The 19,607-nt window shown below is 44.7% G+C and overlaps 2 protein-coding genes across 3 annotated transcripts in view; both read left to right on the top strand.

Annotated features, from left to right (window-relative positions):
* Window positions 1-1,772: 1,772 nt before the first annotated feature.
* Window positions 1,773-12,883, top strand: PDCD7 (programmed cell death 7). The gene is made up of 5 exons (XM_088452725.1): window positions 1,773-3,904; window positions 5,715-5,853; window positions 8,958-9,194; window positions 11,922-12,009; window positions 12,550-12,883. The coding sequence occupies exons 1-5, from the start codon at window positions 1,799-1,801 to the stop codon at window positions 12,674-12,676; spliced, it is 2,697 nt and encodes an 898-aa protein (XP_088308851.1). The 5' UTR covers window positions 1,773-1,798; the 3' UTR covers window positions 12,677-12,883.
* A 3,320-nt stretch (window positions 12,884-16,203) lies between these two features.
* The window catches only part of UBAP1L (ubiquitin associated protein 1 like), a 42,809-nt gene continuing 39,405 nt past the window's right edge, over window positions 16,204-19,607 (top strand). For both annotated transcript variants that reach the window (XM_088452875.1, XM_088452876.1), the window contains exon 1: window positions 16,204-16,216. The gene's annotated coding sequence lies outside the window, so the exon portion shown is untranslated. The remainder of the gene's footprint in view (window positions 16,217-19,607) is intronic.

Genomic DNA, 19,607 nt, shown 5'->3' on the forward strand with positions numbered 1-19,607 from the left:
ATAGGGGAGTCACACCAACTGCCAGTGAGTCACAGCCAGTGATGTTTGGCAGTGTGTGAAATGACAGTTGGTGTGGTTCCCCTATTTGAATTTTGAACTGCGCTGCAGCCCCAACTCTTACAAGGGAAGTCCAGAACCAGAGCATTGTGTCCCTCCTGGAGAGGGTCATGTTGCATACCTCCCAACTGTCCTGCATTTAGCGGGACAGTCCCGTTTTTCTGGGACTGTCCCGCTGTCCCGCCCACGGGCCACATTGTCCCGCGGTGGGGGGGAAGTTGGAGGAAGCATACACGCTGCTCTGCTATGCAGAGCAGCGTGTATGCAGAGGTAGAATAGATGCTGTGCGCATGCGCACAGCATCTATTGAGAGTACGGGGGGACGCCCGGGGGCTGCCCAGCATCTCGAAAATGCTGGGCACGCCCAATTAGTGATGTAAACGGGGGGGTGTCATCTGACCATGCCCCCTTTATGATTAGGTCACGCCCCCTTTTCGGGCGTGCGCGCAGGTCCCAACTCCCCCCAGCAAATGTTGGGAGGCATGATATATCTACGGCCCCGATTGGCAATCAAAAACACTGATCCATGGGCATCAGGGAATACTGTTGTCAGGAAAAGGTGTACTTGGTCTGCAACAATGTTTAGGTATATGGTATGTGTCAAAGTAACATCCACAAGAATGCCAGGACCAAAGGTTTCCCTTAAAAATATTTCCCAGAGCATAATACTGCCTCCGCCGGCTTGCCTTCTTCCTGTAGTGCATCCTGGTGCCATCTCTTTCCCAGGTAAATGACGGACAAGCACCCGGCCGTCCACATGATGTAAAAGAAAATGTGATTCATCAGACCAGGTCACCTTCTTCCATGGTCCAGTTCTGAAGATCACGTGCCCATTGTAAGAGCTTCACTTCAACTGTAAATGGTTTTAATGTTATGGCCGATCGCTGATTACTGGTCATAGGGCCTGATTCAGAGCCGGACGCTCTGACCAGAGCGCTCGCTCTGAATCAGGGCCCTCCTCCATGAAAATGGAGCGGCCTCCTGGCCGCTCGCATAGCTGTGGGTGAACACCCACATCATATGCGAGTGGCCAAAAAGATGGTCGCGATGGTCTTGACCATCGCGACCATCGGACTTGCGACGGAGACCCTGCGGTAGGGACTCCCTGCCACAAGCCCTGGAGTGATTTTGGCTCTATCAGAGCCAAAATCACTCCCACTGACATCACTAGTGATGTCAGTGGGGCCGGCTTCAGACAGTAGGCGTTCCCATGGGAACGCCTCCGTCTGGCAGGCACGCCCCCGGCACGCCCAACAAAGGGGGCGTGCTGTCAATCAACATCGACAGCACGCCCCCTTTGGTGCGAGACCCGGAGCGATGGGAAGCCCGTCGTGCGCATGCGCAGTGGGGAACATCGACCCACTTGCGAGCGTACTGCCGCTCGCGAGTGGGTCTGAATGACCCCCATAGTGCAGTTAGCAATAAGTAAAGGACAACTATGTGATACATAGATTGCAAGATAATGCTGCTGTCAACAGAAGGCTTGACAAATTGAAATAGAATGGGACAAATAAAATTGGGAAATTAGTGGTAAATGTTATATTTTGTTATTAAAAACTTACTATACTACTTAGCAGGTACTCATTTTCTGGTAGTCAGGCAGGTTGTGTATTAAATCGAATTATAGTTATAAACACACTGCACCCAGCCACCCGGCAGGTGGCGCTGCTGCATTTTATTTAGCCGGTAGTATGTCTGTCTGTGACTTCCGGCTCTTTCCTGTCTTCAATTCCCTGTTGTCATGGAGAGGAGGCAGCGGCCGGCAGGCTGCGGGCCGTGGGACAGGCCTCGCTATGGCAGCTCTCATGCAAACCCTCCGGCTCCACTTAACGATGACGTCTCTCAGTATCCGACAACCCAGAGCGTTGGAGGGCCCCGACACAGGATGCCATACCAGGGCCGCCCACAGCATAGCGGAGACACCCTGCAGGGCCTCAGTCAGCATGGGGCGCCGCAGCCTAGAATGCATCCGCCGGAGGGGCGGCCACAGAGCGTCGCACAGCGTGCAGACCCCCAGGCGTCCGTTTTCCCTCATGGACGTATGCGGCCCCAACAGCTCCCCTCACCTCACCCAGGCCTCCTGCAAACTGGGGAGGTACATGGTGATCCCAGCCATGGAGGGCCATCGTCTGTGTGGCAGAATGGAGGCCCCCTGCCTAATATCTCCCAGCAGAGAGGGGGGCAAAGGGATCTCCTCCAATATGGCAGCCAACAGCCTGACTTCAACCGGTTCACAGAGAGAAGCTCTGCTATCTTCCAGCATGTGAGACCCCAGCAGAGCGCGCCGGATTACACAAAAGCAAGTCCCGATATCGTGCACCCCAGAGGGCAAAGCCTAATGGAGTACAGAAGGGAAACTCAAGGCATGGCTCAGGAAAGAAATAGCCAGCAAGACCTATCCTGCCAAGGAGAAAGGCCGTCCAGTATTCCACAGCATAGAGGCCCTGGGGTAACAGTGTCTCCGCATGATGCTCAGCGACCTGGCATGTCCCAACCTGGGGACTCCGAATCAAGAGGTGCCATCTTTGGTGGTCCACAACATGGCCCGCTACATCATCACCTCTCAGAACACAAAGACCCTCAACCACACGAATACCAGTTTGATGGTTCTCAACATGGAGCTCCATTTACAGACACGTTGCATCACCGTGCCCTCCAGCAAAATGCACTCCAGTTTGGTGATCATAAACTTGGTGTTTCTCCTATTGGAGGTTCCCAGGTTGGAATATTCAATTCAGTGGCACCTGTGAACAGACCTCTGCTAAATGATGCATCCCACTATAGGGCACCATCTCCAGGTATCATCCAGAAATGTTCAACACAGTTACCGCCTGTGCCATCACAAATCACTCCATTTGTAGACAACACCGTTCAAAGCCATCATAACTTTCCTCCTCCTTTTCTCGGAAACCCCTCCAATTCTTCCTTCCCTGCACCTCCTCCAATAAGCCCTGTTTTTAGTGGATATCACAAGGAGAGTGAAATGAAAGTCCCCAATCTTCAAACCCAAGTTCATAATCCACAAAATGTTTTCAACCAGGGACGGCTTAATATACAGGAGGATGACAGGTTTGAGAACAGAGATATGCTTAATGTGAATCAAAGAGAGAGCCATTTTCGGCAGGATATAGGACTTGGACAGGTGCCTTCCGAAAGGGTAGCTGTGCAGAATAAACTTTTAAGTCAAAACGATGGTTTTTATGAACCTAATGTTCCTTTTTTGCTTCAAGAGGTACCAGATCTGCAAAGAGACCCAATTTTATTGCACCCGCATAGATTTGGTGAACAGCATAGTGGCCCATTTGTTCCCCATAACAATCCCAACCTAGAAGTTGGTGAACGCTTAATGCATCTGAATAGACAAGGTAATATGTCATTGGGTTCCGATGGGGAAATGCATAAGGACAACTTTCAGCACTGGCTGTCCAGCTTTGCGTCCCATAGAAAGAAACCACGTCCCAAGACTTGTGCCAGTCATTCTGTCTCCATCACAGAGTCACGTAGGCTTATATATGGTACCCTGCAACTAGTGTCACAGCTGGATTCCTTGTGCCAGGCTCTTGAAAATGTAAATGAGGAAGGAGAGTCTTGGACTCGGGATTATGAAAAAGCAAGTGATATTCGCACAGAGCTTGAGAGGAAGCTGAAGGATATAGAGAAGCCAGGATACATTCAAGATTTGAAGAAACAACTAGATAGAGTACGTAAGAAAAGACTTCGCTTGCAGCGGAGGAGACAAGCGAAAGAGGGAGATGAAAAGGAAGCAACAGAGCATGCGGCTGAGAAGGAGGCTGCTATTGATAGATGGAGGATGCAATGTGTCCAAGTGGTAGAGGAGAAGAAAAGGGTGAGTATGAGGCTCGTGCCACATAGGTAGTGGTTTTGAAACATCATTCCACTATATTATGCATTTGCACAACCCAAAATCAAACGCTATTAAGGACAGAATTTTTAAAATAGAGAATTAAAGTGGACTTGTAACGTCTCAGACTTTAGCTTTGTGTTGTCTGAATTACCGTTTCACATGGTTTTTCGTTTCTTTTTTCGTTTGCGTACAGTTTTAAAGAGGCCTGGTGAGTTCATTTCACAACTTAATCTGTGTTTGCAGGTGAGGTCGGAAGATGACTGCAGCTAGGATTCGTAATCCTAAAATGCAGCATTCACCTCCCATGTCTCACACACACGATTTAGGTTATGTACTCTAAAATGTTATTCACGTTGTCTCATTTAAAGGTCTGGGGCAGCAGTTTCTAGCTAACCATTCCATAAATGTAATCTCATCCAGCCGCATAAATCATGGCAGGATCTTATTTTCCATTATTCGTTTCATCTGGGCAGTGATATAAGTAGGCCAATATTTACTAAAAACGGCGACTGCTCTACAGGTCTATGGGGTGGGGGGGGGGAGGGATTTAAATTGTTTTTTGGGCACCCGGGATCTATTCAGTTGGTTCTGCTGATGGGCACGAGTGCTGTGAGTGCCCATTATTTGTGCTTGTACCCTCCTGAGCTCCCCAGTCTGGCTTTTGGGTGCCCAAATTCAGCGCACCCAGTACTTTAGATGGGTTTAACCGCTTTAAGCATCTAAACCCAGTGCATTCGGGCGTGACCTGTGGGTGTCCAGTTACTGGAGACCACCGGCACACACAATTTAATATCGCCCACTCACATTATACGGGAGATCTGGCATGATAAAACTATTCCCAAAAAGAGTGTTAAGATCAGTTTTGATCTCTTATGGAGACAAGCTGGTGAGATGAGTACTTGTTCAAAATTGTGAATTATGCAAGGGACTGTGTTGAACAAAATACTAAGGGGAGGACACCTGTTATTATATTGTTTAAGAGATTAATGATAGTCGCTGAATAATGTCCAACATCTATTTTGTATGAATTACCATTGTAATTGGAAAGAAAAATGTTTAATAGACCTATGTCACGTCCTATTTATATCTATTAGAAGTACTAGAAGGGCATCCTCTGATCCAGGCCTTGACGAAAGCTCAGAATGGCTGAATCTCATCCAATTTTGTCACCCACGTGTTCTTCAGGCTGCAGGGCCTACCCATGTGTGGCAACTTTAAGTGGGGAATGAATGTCCTTCTTTGAGCTTCAATCTCTGGGTGGGGGAATTTAAGTCCTCACAATGGTCATTAAGCGCCTCTGGAATAGTCTAGCGAAGGTACTTTGCGGCCAGTATCTTTGCTAATTTATCGTCATACCTGATAGAGGAAAAATTCTGCAACATTTTATACTGTAAAAATCTGTAAAGTGCGCAAACATACATGACCGCTATACGCTGCGGTATATAGTCAGTAGTTGAATTCCTCTTTTGTATATTTCCTGTCTCTCCACAACTAATGCCCAGCAATCTATGCTTATGCATTACTTGTATAAAACAAGTATATGACAATACAAACCTCTATGAAACGATGGCATTTCAGGAATAGGAAATAAGGATTCTACAGCACTGTTCATCCATAAGGACTGGTGTGGTACATATCATGTGTAATATCATTGGTATTTTTGTCACTGCTCATAAGTAAATTTGCTGACACTTCTTAACCATGGTACAAAGTGTTTTGTCATCGTCCAATACCTACAGAAGTTTGAAATGATTTTTGTTTTTTGAGTTGCGCCCATTCTTATTTGTTTCAGGAGCGAGAGTTGAAAGCTGCTGCTGATAGTGTACTTGCGGAGGTGAGGAAAAAGCAGACTGATGGCAAAAAAATGCTGGATGTTTTGAAGTCCTTGGAGAAGTTAAGGAAACTGAGAAAAGAGGCTGCTGGGCGGAAAGGTAAGACTCCTAGATGTACTGTACAAGGTGCTTGTAGCTTTGCTACAATATGAATAGTCGCATAATGTGTTCTAAAACAAATATCTATTTGTAGCTATCTGATTCAATACTGGGAGTCATGGATTCTATTTTTTTATTACAGTTTAAGGCCTCATCTGAGTTTAAAATACGTTTGTAGTGTTCATTCTAGCATTCTGCACCTGTCACAACCCGTGCAGTTCCTCTTTCCTGCCTGTGGTGGTGTTCTAGCTCACTCAGCTGATGCAACAAATTGTGATTGACGCACCAGAGCAGAGAGTGACACCCCAGGCCGAATAGAGGAACTGCACAGGTTGTGACAGGTGCAGGATTGTAGAATGAATGGGATGCGGTTAAAATACAGACGGATGGAATGCCGGCGCCAGAATCCCAACACCTGTCAGAATCCCTTTGCCGGCATCCCGAAGGTAAGTACCGGGGTTAGGGAGCGGGTTAAGGTTAGGCACTAAGGGGGGGAAGGTTAGGTTTAGGGTGCTGGAAGAAGGAACTTAGGCACTAGGGGGGGAGGTTAGGGTAGGGAGAGGAGGAGGATTAGCATACCGACCATCAGGTGTCGGTATTCTAACTCTGTCAGGATTCTGACTACCAGGATCCCGATTGCCGGCATCCCATACCCAACCCGAATGAACATATAGCATTTAAATGCGTTGGCATGTTTCAAATGGGATGTAGTCGGCATCCCGGCGTGTGGGATGCCGACTGTCTGAATACCGGCGCCGATATCCTGACAGGTCGGGATCCCAGCACCAGTATCCCGACCGCTGGCATCCCGAAGGTAAGTGTAGGGGTGTTAGGGGGAGGGTTAGGGTTAGGCACCGGGGAGGGAGTGTTGGGATTAGGGTGCGGGGAGGTTAGGTTTAGGCACTAGGGGAGAGGTTAGGTTTAGGGTGCGGGAAGGGGGAGGTTAGGTTTAGGCACTAGGGGGGGGAGGTTAGGGTTAGGCACCAGGGAGGGTTAGGGTAGGGGTTAGAAAAATACTTACCGCTGTTCTCTATGGGTATCGAGATCCCGACAGCCAGGATTTCATACCCAACCCGTTTCAAATACTTGATGCGTTTGAAACATTTAAGATGGGCATCCGCTATACAATTTTCTGTCCAATCTGGCTGGTTGGAATGAAAACCTGGTAATGTATGAGAGCAAATGACAATCGTCCATTTGCTCACAAACACTGGAAAATAGCCAAAAATGGTCGTTCAGACAAATTGGATTAAACACACAAATGTAACCAATTTGAACAATTTTTTTTGTCCGTTTTTTAGTGTTTAAAATAGGGATGTGCAGGCTCGGATAGGTTCGAGTTTGCACGTTGAGTTCGGATTTTTCCCTCCAAAAAAACGGAACTCAGAAAGAGGCAAAACGTCATCTTACATGGACGAACATCATCATTCCTGGACAAAAAGGAATGATGATGTTCGTCCATGTAAGATGACGTTTTGCCTCTTTCTGAGTTCCGTTTTTTTGGAGGGAAAAATCCGAACTCAACGTGCAAACTCGAACCTATCCGAGCCTGCACATCCCTAGTTTAAAACCATATGATCGACTGTCATTTGCTCCCATACATTACCAGGTTTTCATTCCAACCAGCCAGATTGGACAGATATCTGACGGGTAATTGTATAGTGCATGGCCAGCTTTAATGTGTTTAACACAAGTTGAGGTCATCAGCATGATCCTCTGAACACCAGTAAAATGCCAGTTAATGAGAATATGCATTGATGTGTGTTCACACACAAATGAAACATTTTTGGGTAAATGGCTCTGAACTTTCTAGCTGTTTATTTTGCGAAAGTGTGTGGGGGGAGGTTTTGGTAGAGTAGAAAGCGCAGACAGGTGAGGGAAAGGGAGAAAGCGGAGATCAGAAATGGCCACATATCAATCAGGGGAGAGAGATGTACTCATCGCTGAGGGGTTGTACTAGATTCAGAATACTCTATGCAGCTGTACAAGGTACAATCAAATTGATGAGAATTGTCATGTCCCCAATATTATATATTTGCCAAACTTCATTAATCATGTGTAACGGAGGAAGATTTGCCCAGTGCTATTAGGCATCTGGATGCTGTGAGGATATGTCCTATAAGCTGCAGAGTATTAATCAGTGTAGTTCGGACGGGGTGTGGGGAGAGGAAGTAAGAGACTGAGTGGGATATCTGTACCTGTGATTGTTTAATTAAATTGTGTCTAGTCATAGGAAAGGGTGACTGCGCCAACAGACAACTCTCCAGCTGTTATTAAAGTGATTCAAAACCGATTTGTTTTTATGTTCACATTGTATTTAACTAATGTGAATATTACCTATTTGCTAGTTATTCTTGTTATGCTATTTAGAAATGTTTGATTTATTTTCCCAGTGATCCCTTTGTCTACCAATGGCTCTATAGTCCTTATGGAAAAAGTAAATTAACCCCACAGTACATTAGCTTGTGGTGTAGCCTAGTGACTAAGTATAAAGGTCACATCATAGTGGGTGAGGTCAAGCCAAGAAAGGAAGGAAATCTGACTAATGCTGGGCATACACTATACAGTTATCTGTCAGATATCTGGCTGGTTGGAATGAAAATCTGGTAATGTATGGGAGGAAATGACAGTCGTCCATTTGCTCACAAACACTGGAAAACAGACAAAAATTGTCGTTCAGACAAATTGGTTAAAATACACAAATGTAACAAATTTGAACAATTGTTTTTTGTCCGTTTTCCAGTGTTTAAGGTCATGTGATCAACTGTCATTTGCTCCCATACATTACCAGGTTTTCATTCCAATCAGCCCGATTGGACAGATATCCGACAGATAATTGTATAGTGTATGCCCAGCATAAGAGAAAGCAAAGATGCAGGAGGTACAGCCCTTTGACTTTGCTAATGGACTGCACAGAATTATAATATAAAGGTAGTGTATATGTGATTTCTAAATGGATGGTTTAAGCATGACGTTTGGGTTGTATTGTGCAGCATGTTGCTGGACACAGTGCTGCCAAGAAAGCAGGGCTGCCAGACCCTTTGACCAGTATCTGCTGTTTGTGTGGATTGTAAATGAACGTTTGTTAATCTTCTTGTTTACAGGTGTATTTCCACCTGCGTCTGCAGATGAAACTTTCAAAAATCACATCAACAGGCTTAGGACAATGGTCCACAAGCGCGTTGCATTATACGATGCAGAGGAGAGAGCCCTTAGAGTAATACTGGAAGGAGAGCAAGAAGAAGAAAGACAGCGAGATAAAGACAAGAGACTGAAAAAGGAAAGAGAAAAAGTCCTGCAAAAGCAGTGGGAACTGGACGCCATATTGTTTGGAGATCCAGGTGTGTGTTTTATGCATCTTAGAGGTTTTTCACCTGTTCTATTGTACCATTTATTACGTATATTGCTCTGTAAGTCTAGATCAGTGTTCTGCAGTCCTCATGGGACCATAACGGTGCATGTTTTCCATATCATTCAGCAGGAACACGGGTGTGTATTGACTAACACAATAGACTTACAGGTGGTGCTAATTATTCCGGAGGATACTTTGAAAACACGCACTGTCAGGCTTCCATGAGAACAGAGTTTGAGAAACTAGATTATGCCTATATTTTTCACCAAAGCTTTCATAGCATCTAGGATGTGATAACTGCTGCATGGATACAGTTGTATTCAGTGCAGGACTGAATTGTGATTTATGCAAGGGTACAGAAAACCAAAATTCTGGTAATATGATATAAAAAAAACCCACTTTGGTAAAAATTGTTAAAAACACACAAATATTGGCACACAATTACAATACCACAGACGTGTTGCTGTACAGCTCGATGGCTCAGGTTGCTTTCTGTTCTCGTAGACACCAACTTCGTACCAGGACTATTTGGCTGCCGCCTCCTGGTTGTCAGGAATTCCAGAAATGTGGGATGTAGTTTTTTGGGGCAAAAACTTTTTTACAAATATTAATGTGATACTGGACTTACTCTGTTATGATTATTAACCTTTATTTAGATGGCGTCTATATATTGCACAGCGCTTTACAAAGAATATTTTATTTTTCATATTGGACCAGTTGAGCTTTAAAATCAGTCGTACCGAACACAGACAGACAGACCGACCTCTCACACACGCACACATTAATTTTATTAGAAGCAAGTAACTTGTAAGTATGTTTTTATAGTGCGAGAAACGACAGCACCTGGAGAAAACCCATCCGGACATACAAACTTCACACAGTTCCTAGCTTTATTTGAAAACACAGATGCAGACAAGAGCATATCAATTCCTACTATTTTTACAACTAAAATACAAGATACTGTCTTAATTGTTCACACTCTAACCATTTAAATGGCGCGGGTCCAAGGGATGCTGGGCTTTCGCTGGTACGGTCACATCCCATTGTACCATGCCATACCGCTGCATCACTCAGCTGTTAGAGGAAATCTGTTCTGCACAAAATATTAAAATACATTTTTAGAAATCTGTTCTTAAATAAAGACAACCACAATTTCTGAGACAATTTTTATTTTTTCTATTAAATATTATCCAGTTAAGTGTAAAGGCGGTTATCCACTTATAGATATACAAACGAGAGCACGAATACAACATTGCAATTGTGCTGTCATTTGTATATCTAGTGATGTGCCTAGACTGAACGTTCACTCGTTCAGCCCAGGTACATCCCTCATCCCCGCACATGGTGAACCTGACAAGATCGTCAGGTTGACCAGCATGTACGGGCGATGTTGGATGCGATCAGCGGGCACGCGCATCGCTGGTCGCTTCCGACCAAAACATGCTCGATGCATGTGCGATTTGCAAGCGATTGCACGATAACGACGTTATCGTGCAATCGCTTGGTTTAATCGCTAACTGGATACCCCCCTTAAGTTTAAAGGGGAATTCAATTATTTTTGCTTGCCTCAGTGTCTTTTACGTGCTTGTTGGAGCTGTTCAGTTGTTTGTGCAGATGGTTGCAAATGCATATTTTTGCTCGCACCCTCCTGAGATGGCGAGTGGAAAACGTCAAAAAGTCCCTTTTCTGGGTGCACAAAATAATCCAAAAATCTAATGTTTGGGCGCCCCTGTAGACTGGTTTAGCCGTTTTACGCGGCTAAACCCTGTCTATTTGGGCAAGACTTACACGAAAGCCTGCAACAGCTGGTTATCATCCCGTCGGTTTAGACTAGAGATGTTCGGTTTTCTTCAGATATGTTCGGATCTCAAAAACTGCATTGTATTGGCTATCACGTGTTTTGGATAGCCAATAAAATTAAATCTGAACTTGCGATAAATTTGACGAAAAGAACCGAGTAGAACTGAGCCCGCACATCTCTAGTTTAGATCGGCGATTTGGACACGCAAAAGCAATTGAATTTCTTCCAAGGTGTCTAGATTAGAGAAGGAGTGGGATCCCATCGGCTAAGCACTGAAAATGAATGTATGTATTAGTAAGTTGGACAGGCATTAAATTAGATGCTTTTTGGGATGAAGGGATCCGGGACATAACAAAGGTCCAGGTAGGTTCCTCTTATCAGTCTCTTAGACGTGTAGCTACAGAAGCCATGGAACAGTGTACTGTATATTAATAAATGACACTCAATAGATAAACTTCTGCCCTTTGTGTCATGTAACTATTATAATCTGAGTGGATGTTGATGGTGTTCATAATGCTGATACTTAAGCTGCAGTCAGTAATGGAATTATCAAACCTTTTTGTATCTAAATTATTTACATTTTTTCCTAAATGATGACATTGTGAAGGGCAGTAGATCTGATTATAATTGAGTACAGAGACTAGTAGAAGCATGCAGAGGCAATGGACTGTTTGGGCTTGGATGCATGATTGACTACTAAGGAGATGTAGGAGGAGAATGGTGAATAATGTGTATCTGTGAGCGGGGTCATGTGATGGTATAAGCCAGGAAGTATGGTAGTAAGTGTGGCTGTAGTGAGCTTTGGGCCAGTATATATAACAGTATTGTGTAGTGATGTATTCATCTTATTTTTGCTCAACAACTGTCTTGTAAATGTTGTTCACATTCCTTTTTATTTTTCACTCCTAATCGTAGATCCTCTGCCAAATCTGCACCCACTACAGCCATTCCGTCAGTATTACCTGCAAGCTGAACACTCGGTCGTGTCACTCGTCCAAATTCGGTAAGGCTCTATCTATTTTTTTTTTCTGTGCTATCCGCCTCCTTTATGCCAGAACCATTGGAGGTTAGCGGTGGTAAATATGGTGACCAGTCTCTTCTTTTGCGTCTTTCCTTTTCCGGTGATGTGTGCCCTTGTGTAAATGCATCCCAGAAGCTTTCTTACCTAGGATCTGGCAGGTCCCTGTAGTCTGAGCTTTCCTCGCTTTGTCTGGCAGTGTTTTATGGTGGTGCTCACACTGACAGTATGAAATAAGCCCAGGCCGGCAGGCGAAGTGCAGAAGATTGTATTCCTGCCGGCCCAGTGTTATTTCATACCGGTAGCCTGTTCACTTCCAGCATGTTGTCAGTAGGAGCAAAGAGATCTGTGCTGGTTCTAGATATCTGGGAAACCCCCCAGACCCCAGGTGAGTAAGCTTCTGGAATTGCATTAGACAACTTGTAGTATTTTCACCCAAAATTGCGTTTTCTGGTTTGGCCTAAAGAAACATGTAGATACAAACAATGTGTTCTATCACTCACTCTCACACGTTCCATTTTTCAGGCATGTGTGGGATCAGTTCTTGGCCCCAACGGACCATCCTGATGCCAGCAGTCTCCCTCGTGGCTGGGTAGTTCCCACATTACCATCTAGTGACACCTGGGCCACAGCGCTGAAACAAGCAGAGTGAATGAGCTGTAGGGAATAGTAATGAGCCTGTGTGATTATTACCACAAGACTGGAGAGAAGGCAGGCAGACCACCTCTGCATGTCCAGCTTACATCTGCCAACCATCATTACAGCTGTGCAGAAGGGCCTCTTCTAAACGTTATTACAGACAAAATGTAAATATTGAATATATATTTATTTTGAAAAATAAAATAAGAACTTATTTTAATGCTGGTGTTTGTTTTTTTTTTCAGCCTGTTTGCTGTTTGAAATCCACAACTTTAAATCTTACATTTCTTGGGTCTAGTGTTCCTTTCAACTATCACAGCTATATCTCTATAGAGGGAGAACAGATGATATCTTACTCCTAACTTAAACATTCTACACACACGCGCACACACTTTCTAGAATCTCATTCTAAGCCCTGACCCCATTTGCTGACCATACTTTGAGCCTTGTTCTGCCGCCCTGCTGTGTATTTGGGTATTATGACTACTGGTGCAGCAATGTTTATAAACCTTGTTCATGTCCTGCAGTGTTCTGTACTGTAAGTTACTTTTCTCTTGTTTTGTTCATACTATTGCTGTTTATGTACTTTCTAAGGCGCTGTGGACGCCTTGTGGCGCCATATAAGTAAAAGGATATTAATATATTTGCAGCTTTTTAGTTTAATGTAAAAGTGCAGTGCACGGCTACGGCATAATCTGTGTGGAGCATGTATGTTCTTTCTCTGTTATCTTGGTTTCCTCCCACACCTAACACTAAGCTAGCAGGTTTATTGTTTCATGACTAAATGGACCAATCTGGTAGGGAATGTAGATTTTAAGCTGCACTTACGATGACTGGTGTGCAGAATGAAATATTCTCTCTGTAAAGTGATGTGTACTAAGTAGGTGTTCTATAAATAAAAGTATATTGTACCTCAAACTCGTACGGCTGTAAATATGAAACAGAACACTAGAGGGGGACGGAGTAATAACTCCAGTGTATTTATATTGCTGTATACTGCTGGAAGGTTTAGCATGACTCGTATTTACAGCTTTACATTTCCCGCAACCCTCTATAAATAAGCATACAATGTGGGGGTTGGAATTTTTTTTTTATGATACAATGAAAAAAAAAAAAATAAGTAAACCATCTTGGCAGCCAAATAATCCGCAGAACCCTTTGTATTACAAAATTCTAATACAGAAAAGCGTTTATATCCATGAGATGCAAAATAACAAATATTACTGGCCATGGGGTGCATTTCACAAATACACAAACACCTGCTATGTAAATATCACAATTTCCATCCTGGAGTCATATTACTTGCACTGTAATAATAACCTGCCTAATTTACTGTCATAGCCCTAGTCAATAGTGTATAGATTGTAAGCTTGCAAGCAGGGCCCTCTTACCTCTATGTCTGTCTGTTATTACCCTGTTTTGTTCTATCAATGTTTCCAATTGTAAAGCGCAACGGAATATGCTGCGCTATATAAGAAACTGTTAATAAATAAATAAATTTGCCAGGGGACAAGAATCGTTATAGTAGAGAAGGAGATCAGCCGATATAGCGAGGATTGCCAGGGTCCTGTTCATTTAGAAATCGCGCATGTACCCAGTGGTGTGTTTTCAAGCTAACGTAGAATCACCATCTTACAGGACACTCTCTCCCCCTTCTTGGGATAACACTGATGATGTTTCTAGCTGTAAACAATGAAAATATACAGCGTAACAAGAAGTCTAAGGGCGGGTATCCACTAGGCGATTTTGACAGGCGATTGCACGATAGCGATGCCGTTATTGTGCAATCGTCTGCAAATCGGGCATGTAAATGACAAAAACGACCAGCGATGCGCGTGTCTGGTCGTTTTTGACATCTATCATCTCCCGTACATGCTGGTCAACGTGACGATCCTGTCAGGTTCAGCATGTACGGGGATGATGGATGTGCCTGGACTAAATGAGTGAACGTTCAGTCTAGGCACATCACTAGACATACAAACGACAGCACGATTGCAATGTCGTAATCGTGCTCTCGTTTGTATGTCTATAAGTGGATACGCACCTTTACTGAAGTCAAAATGTTCCAATTTTGAGCATTGAGACCTGGGGACTTATGTAATAGGATGTGATCTGCAGTTGCTGTGGGACCTCCTGCTAGTCTCCCTGTATTTTTAAAGCTGCAATCATTTTAAAGGCTAAAACTGATTTTGCCTTTCAAAATGATTGCCGGTTTAAAAATCCGGGAAGACTTGCAGGAGTTCCCGCAGTGGCTGCAGATCGCATCCTATTACATAAGTCCATTTGTTGCACACAATAGATCACACATCTAACCACAATCACTAAGGGGTCTATTCAGCAATGTTTTTTTTTGTTTTGTTTTTTTTACATAAATGCGGAAATAATTTCCGCATTTTAATATAAATCCCCTATTCAGCAATGGGTTAATGGAGAAGATAATTGCATTATCTTCTCCACTAATTCCCATCTGGCAGAGCACTGCACTGTAGGGATCAGCCATTGATCTCAACAGTGTTTTAATGCTTTTTGCTATTCAGCAAAGCAAAAAGTGTTAAATTACTCAAGAAATCTTTACTTTATATAATGCCATCTCAGAATGGCGTTATATGAAGAAAATACATTAAATTCCCCAAAAACTGCAGGGACAGAGGGAAATTTTCCCATAAGTCCTTGCAGCATCTTGTAACTTACTGCTTTGCAGTGACCACGGACAGGTAAGTCACTCTAGAGCCTGTCAAACCTGCCTGAATAGATTGACGTGTATACAGGCTTTATATTAGCCTGTATACTTTTGTATTTATGTGCTTTTATATTTAACATTTATATATACATGTTAAATATAAAAGCACATACGTACACAGGCTAATATAAAGCCTGTGTACACATGTCAATCACTTTCCACAGGCTGTATGTGGACTTACAGCACTTGTCGGTGGTCACCGCAAAGCAGGGACGGAGACTGTTCCCGAGCGCATGACTGAGCATGCGCAGAAGAAGAAACAGATGGTATTGTTTTCGGAAACCGATAACTATGCCTTCTGTACCATCGCAGGGACAGCGTGTTACCGCAACCGCTGTCCCTGCAGGAAATCACGCTGAATAGCTTCCAGAAATTTCAATGATAAAAGAAAATCGTGACTATGTTGCCCGATTTAATATTCTGGGCAACATCTTCACTATTGCTGAAAAGACCCCTTAAGCAGCTACATAATTACTTACAGAAACAAATGCCAATCTTACCATCCGGTTATTGATCCCTAAATGTACACTGTTCTGTATTTGCTGGTGTTGCAGTTACCCATTTGGTCACATGTCACTGCCATGCTTTCCATCACGTTTTAATGAGATTGCATGGCAAACACAGGATTACATAACATGTGTTGTGTGATCCCATGGTATCTTTCTGTACGTGTTACACGTGGCCTTATTAAGCTTTTAGGCTGCTTATTATGTCAGCAGAGAGATAGATACCTGCAGTCAGAGCCCTTGTTATATCTAGTTCATTCACTTCAGATGCCCACTCTGCAGCTTCCAGCCAGGACACAGCAAGGGGGTATGTTCAAAATCTTTACTTACAAAGGTGTGCTTTGCTCTTTGTTTTTTATTGAAACACATAGTTGAACATGACTAATTTTAGCTGGACTTTATTGATCTTATTGCTAACTACATTCACCTGTGTATTAACCTTTAATCATGCAACTAGAGCGAATGTTTTAAAATATATATATATATCCATCAATTTTATATATTTATCTATATATCCATTTATTTATATATCTCGATCTCTATCCAATGTGATCAAAGAAAGGGGGAAGTAAAATATGCAGACGCCTAGTGTTTTCTGGGTGTCTTCTACTCTTACAGTATAAATTAAAAGTGTAGCTGTGTTTCAAAGCTCCAGCTCTCTTCTCTTTTTGCTGTTACTTGTATAATATAGAATATTGTTATATAAATAGATATAGGGAAGAGATTAAAAATGATGACCTAACATTTAATTATTTAAGTTATTTATATAGCACACACATATTCTGCAGCCCTTTACAGAGAATATTTGGCCATTCACATCAGTCCCTGCCCCAGTGGAGCTTACAATCTATATATATATATCTATATATATATATACATATATATATATATATATATATATATATATACACACACACACACACACCACCCCCCGGCCCCCCCCCAGTATATTTTTGGAGTGTGGGAGGAAACCAGAGTACCTGGAGGAAACCCACGCAAGCACAAGGAGAATATACAAACGCCACACAGTTAGTGCCGTAGTGGATATTGAACCCATGACCTGCTGTGAGGCAGTAATGCTAACCATTACACCATCTGTGCTGCCCACATACTCGTGCGTTCATTTATTTAATTGTATGTGTATATATATACGATTGGGAATGACACTCCAATACAGCGGGTAACAACCGAGGTGCACTGCATAAGAGAACGTGTATCCAGAGAGAAGCGGCACTCAAACGGACTTTTCACACAAAGATACCACAGATCAACGTAATTCCTTCAACGTTTCGGATTTTAAACCGTCCTCAGGTAGAAAATCTTTTCTTCCTGAGGATGGATTAAAATCCGAAACGTTGAAGGAATTACTTTGATCTGTGGTATCTTTGTGAGAAGTCCATTTGAGTGCCGCTTCTCTCTGGAGATTATATATATATATAATTTTTTTTTTTCTCCTTCATCCACTAGGGGACACTGGAGTTCAAGACAGTGGGGTATAGACGGTGGTAGAGCAGAGCCTGGCACTTTAAATAATTTAGAAGTGTGACTGGCTCCTCCCCCTCTATGCCCCATCAGACCCAGTTTTTTAGAATGTGCCCGAGAGAGTCGGTCGCACATCAGGCTGTCTCCAGCCTTTCTTATTTATTAACAAGCATTGAGGACAGGCAGGCTGCTTACTGTGGCAGTCTGCCTGCTACGTGGGAGCCGCCGGGAAAGGCACCACACGGCTACTGCAGCCTGTGTCCGGTGACCTAGAGGAGGGGGCACACACCTGGAGTCATCGGACTCTGCGAGGACCCGCCACTGCTGACACCGGCATGTGTCCGGGTTCCTTGCCGCCCCCTCAGCCCAGCATCCCGGCCGCAGCAGTTGTAAGTATAACCACTGGTCCTGATAGCAGGAGCAGTGGATGCATAGCTGGGCTCAGTGACATAATGTCACTGTTAGGAGACCCGACTATCCCCCCGCACGCACCAGAGTTCTTTATCGGGTAACAGAAGGTGCTAAGTGGGCCAGAAGAACGCGCTGCAGTGGCTGTCGCGACTTATTGGCTCCTTCCAGCACCCGCCGCTGCTCTCAGCAGGCAGCGTCCGGGTCTAGGGCTTATCCATAGTCGGCCAGTTACTAATGTAACGCTGACAGGACATCGCGGTCCCGGCTAGCGGGGGTGGAGCTTATTACCGGCGGCCATAGCATCAGCCGCCCTTTCCGAATGGCGCGTCCTGCTTATCTAGCAGCGCCATTTGCAGTCGGGCTCTCCCTCTTCTGCCATCGTAGCTGAACCCGGCTGAGTCCGGGTCCTCCTCGCTACAGAAGGTACATGTGTAGCGCTGGGGTAGGCGCGCTGAACGCCTGCCGCATGCGGACGCCTACCATTTCCTCTATCAGCAAGGAGCTTATTGAGAGAGACCCACCACGGCTTATAGTGGTCAGTGTCCGGTTCTCTGATTATGGGGAGTGGCGCGTTGGCAGCGTTTAGGTCCCCGTTGCACCGCTCACCCTGTGCACCCGCTATGCAAGGCTTCTGGATTTACTCTCCGGCTAAGTGCACTCCAACTGGGCTGTGCCCACTATAACAGGCGGGCTAGGGTATCTCCAGCTTAGGAGGTAGGCAGGCACAAGTGTGTCCCATCAGGGAGAAATTACACACAGCAGCTGCCTGTCCTGTGCAGCCGGCCAGTCCTGGGAGGTGTCCCTATGCTACAGCTTGTTTTGCAGCACATGGAAGCATCCACAGTAGAAGAACTACAGGTACCAGCATAGCATGTACGCCGCAAGGGAGGAAGCATAAGCACTGCCTTGGCTATTTAGCAGCTCTCCTCAGAGCAGGCTTCCCTGTTATCTAAGTCTATAGTAACAGGCTAATAGTACCAGCGCAAGGCTCGTATCCCGCCGCGGCCCCTTTCTGTGTGGCGTTTGTATGTTCTCCCTGTGCTGGCAGCACTGCCTTAGCTATTAGCATCTCTCCTCATCTAAATATCAGGAGAAGACACCGCGTCCCGCAGCTCCTGGCTGGGCTGAGCAGGCTTCCCTGTTAGCTACTGCATAGCATAGAGCTAATAGCCTTACGTTATACAATGCAGCGCTGTATGACGTCACGCTGCTGCCACAGCAGCACAACTTCAGTGCTCCTGTGAGTTAGCCCCTCTCCTGTCTTGCAGGAGAGACGTTGGTTTATGCGCAGTTTTGCGTCAGGAGCCTTGACTGACCGGACCTTCAACTACTCCGCTTATACGATTAAGGGGGCTAGCTGCGCTATGCTGAGAAGTGTAGCAGTTTGCGCGCACACAGCACGGTATTTCATGATCAAACAGCGTCCCCTGCTTCCCTTTTAAGGACAGTAGTTACTACTGCACACAAGCAGTATAGCTCAGGCACTACCTGCGGCAGGAAATGCTTTAGCGTGGGTCCCTTATGCCTACCACACTGCGAGTGCTTCAGCAAGGGTTGCCTGTCCTTGTATGACAGGAGTTTAGTGCTGGCTACAGTGGATAGCTGGTTGCTAGCGGTAGACTAGCCCTATCCCGCTTTTCCACTATGACACCGCGTTAAGCGGTTCTGAAAGGGGCCAGTTGTTCAGCCTATGTATCACGGCTAGAAGCGATGTGCCGACATTACTTCCAGGACCGGTGCACAAACGCAGTCCTGCCAATTGCAGCGCCGCTTGGTTTACCCAGTCAGACTCCCCTTTTTTCTGT

This window comes from Taudactylus pleione, unplaced genomic scaffold (genome assembly GCF_031769625.1).
Source record: "Taudactylus pleione unplaced genomic scaffold, aTauple2 ptg000556l, whole genome shotgun sequence".
NCBI classification, from domain to species: domain Eukaryota; kingdom Metazoa; phylum Chordata; class Amphibia; order Anura; family Myobatrachidae; genus Taudactylus; species Taudactylus pleione.